Source organism: Mirounga leonina, unplaced genomic scaffold (genome assembly GCF_011800145.1).
Source record: "Mirounga leonina isolate KUSES-001 unplaced genomic scaffold, KU_Mleo_1.0 Mir_126, whole genome shotgun sequence".
Classification (NCBI taxonomy): domain Eukaryota; kingdom Metazoa; phylum Chordata; class Mammalia; order Carnivora; family Phocidae; genus Mirounga; species Mirounga leonina.
This window is the reverse complement of record NW_023270314.1, coordinates 23230017-23238242: the sequence shown is the minus strand read 5'-3', so window position 1 is coordinate 23238242 and position 8226 is coordinate 23230017. Positions and strand designations below refer to the sequence as shown.

Genomic DNA, 8226 nt, shown 5'->3' with positions numbered 1-8226 from the left:
ATGCTAAATTGACCCTTTCCACAGATGAAACACCAAGAGAAACCACCAGAATAAAATCTAACTGAATTGGGGCGCCTGGGTGGCTCAGTCCTTAAGTGTCTGCCTTCGGCTCAGGTCATGATCCCGGAGTCCCGGAATCGAGTCCCACATTGTGCTCCCTGCTCAGCAGGAAGCCTGCTTCTCCCTTTCCCGCTCCCCCTGCTTGTGTTCCCTCTCTCGCTGTGTCTCTCTCTGTCAAATAAATAAAATCTTTAAAAAAAAAAAAATCTAACTGAATTGATAGAATCTGTTCTCTTGGACTTTGCTGATGTTTCCCATCTCCAGTGGCTTCTATTTGGATTGTTCTTTGTCATCTATATCATTATTGTGATGAGTAATGGCATCATACTTCTAATAACAAAATTGGACCCTGCTCTCCAGACCTGTATGTACTTTTTCCTTGGCAATTTTTCCTTTTTGGAAATCTGCTATGTTTCGGTTACTCTCCCCAGAATGCTCATGAACTTTCGGACCCAGAGAAGAACAATTTCTTTAGTCGCCTGTGTTACACAAATGTGCTGCATTCTTGTGTTGGGAGCCACAGAGTGCCTCCTTCTGACAGTGATGGTCTATGACCGCTACGTGGCCATTTGTAACCCTCTGCACTACCCTCTAGTCATGAACCACAAAGTCTGTATCCAGCTGGTGGCTGGCTCCTGGATCAGTGGAATTCCAGTCCAGATAGGGCAGACATTCCAGATTTTCTCTCTGCCCTTTTGTGGCTCTAATTAAATTGACCACTTCTTCTGTGACATCCCCCTAATACTCATGCTTGCTTGTGGGGAGATATTGGTGAATGAAATGATGGTCTACCCGATGGACTCTGAAAAACAAACTGAGAGTTCTAGAGGCGAGGGGGGTGGGAGGATGGGTTAGCCTGGTGGTGGGTATTGAGGAGGACACGTTCTGCATGGAGCACTGGGTGTTATGCACAAACAATGAATCATGGAACACTACGTCTAAAACTAATGATGTAATGTATGGGGATTAACATAAGAATAAAAAAATAAATAAATAAAAATTACTGTGCTAGAGGGGAGGGGGGTGGGGGGATGGGTTAGCCTGGTGATGGGTATTAAAGAGAGCACGTATTGCATGGAGCACTGGGTGTTATATGCACACAATGAATCATGGAACACTACATCAAAAACTAATGATGTAATGTATGGTGATTAATATAACATAATAAAATTTTTAAAAATGAAAATAAATAAATAAAGTGGCGTATCCACTAAAAAAAAAAAAAAATTACTGTGCATATCTTCTCATGGTAAGGTCTGTTAGCTTCTAGCTTAGCCTGAGGATTCTTTTCTGAGTCAGCTGGATGAACCGGACATACATTGTTCTAGGGAATGCTATATCCAGTGATCTTTCTTGGTGTTCCTCTCAAATATATCCTGGTGTGTGTGTGAGAGAGAGAGAGGAGTGTGCTAATGTTTGATTTTATGTGTATGTGTGTGTCCGATGGTGGTTGTGGGGGCTACAGCACATGGTGCATATGGAGGAACATTGTTCTCCCTTGACAGTCAACACTACTGTTAGGGTCTTTTTACTCAGTTTGATAAAGGATTACTAATATACAGTGGACAAAGATTTAAAGAGTTAGGAGCCTCTACCATTTCAGGATTATTCCATTATAGGACTCAGGTGCTGCCTGAGGGCATCTGCATTTTATTCCCAGGGGAGGGTTGGTAAAATATGCCTCTTTCAACCTACATGTGTTTCTGCTTCATCTCAGGAAAGAAACAAGGCACAACCTTAGCAAAGTGAGCACTTATTTGAAAATCTTCATGAAGTTCTTCTACTTAGTGAGTCCCATTTTCCCCAGTAATGTGTATTTTTAAAAATGTGAATGAAAGAGATGACATTTGTTAAAGTGTGAGAGAGGATTCTTAGAGAAAGATGTAGGTAGAGAGATGAATAGTTATCATATCTGATTATAAGATACTATTTTGTATTTAATTGGAGGCTCTGTTACCTTTCTGGCCATTTTGCAATTTTTTCCATTAGTTCTCGCCAGAGAGAAAGGTAAATATTGAAATGACAAAGTAGTAGGCAGTTTCTCAAGCTCTGTCTATGGAAATGAAAACAGATACATTTGGAGAGTTGGGGATGCTTCATGGCAGAGAGGGAAGGGAAAGGGGCAGAGAAAGTTACTGTCTTCCCCTCTCAGACTTAACAACAATAGTGTAGAAAGCAGGAGGAACGGACAAATCTGACAGCTGTTAAATATGTGAATTTAACAAATTTATATGAAATTTATGTAATTTAATCCAAGTAACTCTGAGATGTAGATACTGTTATGCAACCCATTTTACAGGAGGAAATAACAATGCAGAGATAGTATGTAACCAAAGTTACATTGGCAAACACAGAATTTGAAAGCTCAGTCTGGCACCTGAGCCTATTTTCTTAACTCTTAAGTTAACCATGAACTATTATTATCCTTATATTTTCTTCCTCATTTATGAGGTAGCATTGAGTCAGAGATGCTCAAACATTAGAAGTAATTATTTTTCTACCTCATTAACTTTTTATCAGCCATGGGTCAATATTCAGCTACTTTACCTGCCATTCTAAAGAGTGTCTCTTCTTCACTGTCTCTAATAAGACTGCCTTTGGTAAAGTCATCATAACCTCTTGGACGATCACACACTTTCTGGGATTACCATCTTCTCCTTGTGAACACTTACCTTCCACAAAGCTACCAGTGTGATTTTTGTAAAATGCCAATTTGAACACAATACTATCTTCCTAAAAATCCCCAATGCCTACCCCCTGTCTACAGAATAAAGATCAGTTTCCTTGGCTTGACATAGAGGTCTGCATGATTTCCATAAATTTCCTTTTAAGGCTCATCCCTCACTCTTTGTCTTGTGCATTACAAATCATTTATAAACTTCATGAAGTTTGCCATATAGTTATTTTCTCCCTTTGCATAGAAACCTATTTTTTTCATGTTGCTTACTGCTATTTATTTTTAAAATGTGCTTAGGAAGTGTTCCCTGACCATTAGGACCACTCCCTTTAAGAGGTTGCATTCTTTTTGTGTTTTCTATAAATGTCTTTATCACTGGGTTTCCATATGGCATTTTGGTTCTCTGGTCAGTTATTTCCCCCTGATTTCATGGTGAGCTAAGTACTGAAATTTTTACGTAGAGAATTTCATAGGGCAAAAAGTGCATCAAAATTTCAATAATTAATTAATTCTCACTAAGCTATATATAACAAAAAATGAATTATCTTTATTTTTGGTTCATTTTCATTACAGTTTTCTTGTGAAGAGGGAGGATTTGCAAGAATAATTGATCTAAGGGCTCCTGGGTGGCTCAGTTGGTTAAGCGACTGCCTTTGGCTCAGGTCATGATCCTGGAGTTCTGGGATCAAGTCCTGCATTGGGCTCTCTGCTCAGCAGGGAGTCTGCTTCTCCCTCTGACCCTCCTGCCCCCATGCTCTCTCTCTCAAATAAATAAATAAAATCTTAAAAAAAAGAATAATTGATCTAATCCAGAGAAACCATTAAATAAGTGTGTCAATCTTTCAGCCTCTGGATAACTGAGCAACTCACAGGTCACCCTTAAGACTCTGTATGCTCTAGAGTATCTGTTTCTCTCATCCAAAACTCAAAAAGATTTCTTCAGTAAACCTGATATTTTGTTCTGTCTTATTATATCAGATTTTGATACATCTACCAATTATATACATTATATAACATTTGTTACTGACTTAAGATAAACAATACATCCCAACATCATCCTTAGAGTGCCAGTAGCAAACTTGGAATATATTTTTCCTAAAATCAAATTACATGGCAATCATGATATTTATCCAAATGAAGACGAAGTACAGAGAAAGCCATTCCACTACAAAATCAACAGTCAGAAAAAAATATCGTCTATACGTATTCATCAACTCTAAGTACATGAGATTCAAATAAATAAACTTTCTAAAATTAAATATTTCAAAATCATTGGATGCATTCTTTGCATTGATGCCTTCCCAAATTGTCATAATATCCAGGCCTTTCAGTTATATCACTGTTAAGATAGAATTAAATAAAAATATTTTCTTCCCCAGGATCTTTCTCAGAGCTTCTTTGACATCTTTGTTTCTCAGGGAGTAAATCAAAGGATTCAACATGGGAGTGACTAAGGTGTAACATAAAGAAGCCACTTTACTCGGCTCAGGAAATCTGTCAGGGATGAAATACATAAAAGTGATGGCACCATACAGTACACTCACGACTCCTAGGTGAGAGCTGCAAGTGGAGAAGGCTTTCTTACATCCCTCAGTGGATCTTATCTTTAGAACCGTGGACACAATATACATATAGGACACAATAATGACAATTATGGTAGGCAAAATAATAATGCTGCATAAGAAAAAGGAAACCATCTTATGAAAGTAGAGATCAGAGCAAGAAATCCTTTGAAGTGGACGGTCATCACAGTAAAAGTGATCGATGGCTCGGGAAGCACAAAAGGACAAAGTAAATGTCATGCTCGTCTGAAGCACTGAGCTGATGCAACCACAAAAATAGGAACCAGCCACCAACTGACTGCAGAGACGAGTTGACATCTGGACAGAGTAGAGGAGTGGGTTGCAGATGGCAATGAAGCGGTCATAAGCCATGGCTGCCAAGAGAAATCCCTCAGCCACAATGAACAAGGCAAAGAGAAAGAGCTGGGTCACACAGCCTGCAAAGGAGATGGACTTGCTCTCAGACCAGAAGTTGGTCATAGCCTTGGGTGCAATAACAGAAGAATAGAAGAGGTCAATGAAGGACAGGTTGCCGAGGAAGAAATACATTGGCGTGTTCAGCCACGGATCAGTCATAATAATGGTCATCATCCCAACATTCCCTAGAAGGATCATGGCATACACAAGCAGAAAGAGCAGGAAGAGGAGAATGTGGAGTTCTGGGCGGACCCTGAAGCCTACAAGAATGAAGTCAGTCACTTCTGAGTGATTGTTTGTCCCCCTGTCACCCATGGCAGAAATCTGCTGAGAGAAACAAAAATAAACAAATGAACTCTGGGCTTTGATCCTAGCTCCAAATAATCGTACAGTGTTAGGATTTATAAAGTTATTCTATAGTCATTAGTCATTAGCCTTTAAATTATTGTGACTTAAATTTAAGCCAATTGCAACTGATGATGACTCAAAGATTAATTTTATGGCTGTGTTCCTACAAGCAGTGGAATTAGATCTTTTTCTTCTGAGTCTAATGCAATGCAGTTTCACTCAAATCCTTTCACATTTGCAAATGTCTCTTCTGTGTCTGTTTCTGACTCATGATTTATGCAATAAATTCAATGCCAGGAAAACAGTGTTTTCAAGAGAGCAGAAATAATTTAATAAATGACTTTTGGGAAGTTATTCTGGAGTCTGGGTTTGGAGATATTAGGGATTGCCTACTTTAGGAAAACTTAACTTTGAAGCTTTAGTTTAAATTACATACCAGCAGATATAAAGAAAGTCACCAAATTTAAAAACAACTTAAGAGGGGGGCGCCTTGGTGGCTCAGTTGGTTAAACGTCTGACTCTTGGTTTCAGCTCAGGTCATGATCTCAGTGTCGTGAGATCGAGCCCCCTATTTGGGCTCTGCACTCAGCAGGGAGTCTGCCTGTGCCTCCCCCTCCCTCCACTTGCACATTCTCTCTCTCTCTCAAATAAATAGATAAATAAAATCTTTAAAAAAAAAAACAATTTAAGAGATACAATTGTTTTTTGTGGGTAATGGAAACTTTGAATTCTGATGTAAGTTATTTACTCACTAAGATCAAGGTTGTCCACAAACAAACACAAAAATTAGTTCTAGCAGTTTTGGGGTGGAGTCCTTTGGGTTTTCCACATAAAAAGTATCATATCATCTGCAAAGAGTGAGAGTTTGACTTATTCTTTGCCAATTCAGATGCCTTTTATTTCTTTTTGTTGTCTGATTGCTGTGGCTAGGACTTCTAATACTATGTTGAATAGCAGTGGTGATAGTGGACGTCCCTGCCGTGTTCCTGACCTTAGGGGGAAAACTCTCAGGTTTTCCCCATTGAGAATGATATTCACTGTGGGTTTTTCATAGATGGCTTTTATGATATTGAGGTATGTACCCTCTATCTCTATGCTCTGAAGAGTTCTGATCAAGAAATGATGCTGTATTTTGTCAAATGCTTTTTCTGCATCTATTGAGAAGATCATATGATTCTTGTTCTTTCTTTTATTAATGTATTGTATAACATTGATTGATTTATGAATGTTGAACCAACCTTGCAGCCCAGGGATAAATCCCACTTGGTTGTGGTGAATAATCCTTTTAATGTACTGTTGGATATTATTGGCTAGTATTTTGGTGAGAACACTCCAAAACTGCTAGAACTCATACAGGAATTCGGTAAAGTGGCAGGATATAAAATCAATGCACAGAAATCAGTGGCATTCCTACACACCAACAACAAGACAGAAGAAAATTAATGAGTCGATCCCATTTGCAATTGCACCCAAAACCATAAGATACCTAGGAATAAATCTAACCAAAGAGGCAAAGAATCTGTACTCAGAAAACTATAAAATACTCATGAAAGAAATTGAGGAAGACACAAAGAAATGGAAAAATGTTCCATGCTCATGGATTGGAAGAACAAATATTGTGAAGATGTCAATGCTACCTAGAGCAATCTACACATTCAATGCAATCCCTATCAAAATACCATCCACTTTTTTCAAAGAAATGGAACAAATAATCCTAAAATTTGTATGGAACCAGAAAAGACTCCAAATAGCCAGAGGAATGTTGAAAAAGAAAAGCAAAGCTGGAGGCATCACAATTCCGGACTTCCAGCCCTATTACAAAGCTGTCATCATCAAGACAGTACGGTACTGGCACAAAAACAGACACATAGATCAATGGAACAGAATAGAGAGCCCAGAAATGGACCCTCAACTCTATGGTCAACTCATCTTCGACAAAGCAGGAAAGAATGTCCAATGGCAAAAAGACAGTCTCTTCAACAAATGGTGTTGGGAAAATTGGACAGCCACAAGCAGAAGAATGAAACTGGACCATTTCCTTACAGCACACACAAAAATAGACTCAAAATGGTTGAAAGACCTAAATGTGAGACAGGAGTCCATCAACATCCTAAAGGAGAACACAGGCAGCAACCTCTTCGATCTCAGCCGCAGCAACTTCTTCTTAGAAACATCGCCAAAGGCAAAGGAAGCAAGGGCAAAAATGAACTATTGGGACTTCAGCAAGATAAAAAGCTTCAGCACAGCAAAGGAAACAGTTGACAAAACCAAAAGACAACCAACAGAATGGGAGAAGATATTTGCACATGACACATCAGATAAAGGGCTAGTATCCAAAATTATAAAGAACTCATCAAACTCAACACCCAAAGAACAACTAATCCAATCAAGAAATGGGCAGAAGACATGAACAGACATTTCTCCAAAGAAGACATCCAAGTGGCCAACAGACACATGAAAAAGTGCTCAACATCACTCGGCATCAGGGAAATCCAAACCAAAACCTCAATGAGATACCACCTCACACCAGTCAGAATGGCTAAAGTTAACAAGTCAGGAAATGACAGATGTTGGCGGGGATGCAGAGAAAGGGGAATCCTCCTACACTGTTGGTGGGAATGCAAGCTGGTGCAGCCACTCTGGAAAACAGTATGGAGGTTCCTCAAAAAGTTCAAAATAGAGCTTTGACCCAACAATTGCACTACTAGGTATTTACCCCAAAGATACAAATGTAGGGATCCGAAGGGGTACGTGCACCCTGATGTTTATAGCAGCAATGTCCACAATAGCCAAACTATGGAAAGAGCCAAGATGTCCATTGACAGATGAATGGATAAAGAAGTAGTGTGTGTATATATATATATATATATACACACACAATGGAATATTATGCAGTCATCAAAAGGAATGAAATCTTGCCATTTGCAACGATGTGGATGGAACTGCAGGGTGTTATGCTGAGCAAAATAAGTCAATCAGAGAAAGACATGTATCATATGACCTCACTGATATGAGGAATCCTTAATCTTAGGAAACAAACTGAGGGTTGCTGGAGTGGTGGGGACTGAGAGGAATGGGGTGGTGGGTGATAAACATTGGGGAGGGTATGTGCTATGGTGAGCACTGTGAATTGTGTAAGACTGCTGAATCACAGACCTGTAC

At 39.2% G+C, this 8226-nt stretch overlaps 1 protein-coding gene and 1 pseudogene across 1 annotated transcript; one reads left to right on the top strand and one right to left on the bottom strand.

Annotated features, from left to right (window-relative positions):
* LOC118009002 lies at window positions 1-3055 on the top strand (annotated as a pseudogene).
* A 1013-nt stretch (window positions 3056-4068) lies between these two features.
* Window positions 4069-5046, bottom strand: LOC118008455 (olfactory receptor 9K2-like). The gene has a single exon (XM_035001997.1). It carries the CDS (start codon window positions 5029-5031, stop codon window positions 4069-4071), a length of 963 nt encoding a protein of 320 aa, XP_034857888.1. The 5' UTR covers window positions 5032-5046.
* Window positions 5047-8226: the final 3180 nt, after the last annotated feature.

Coding starts and splice junctions, on each gene's coding strand:
- LOC118008455 (XM_035001997.1), bottom strand. CDS start 5,031: ATGGGTGACAGGGGGACAAACAATCACTCAGAAGTGACTGACTTCATT.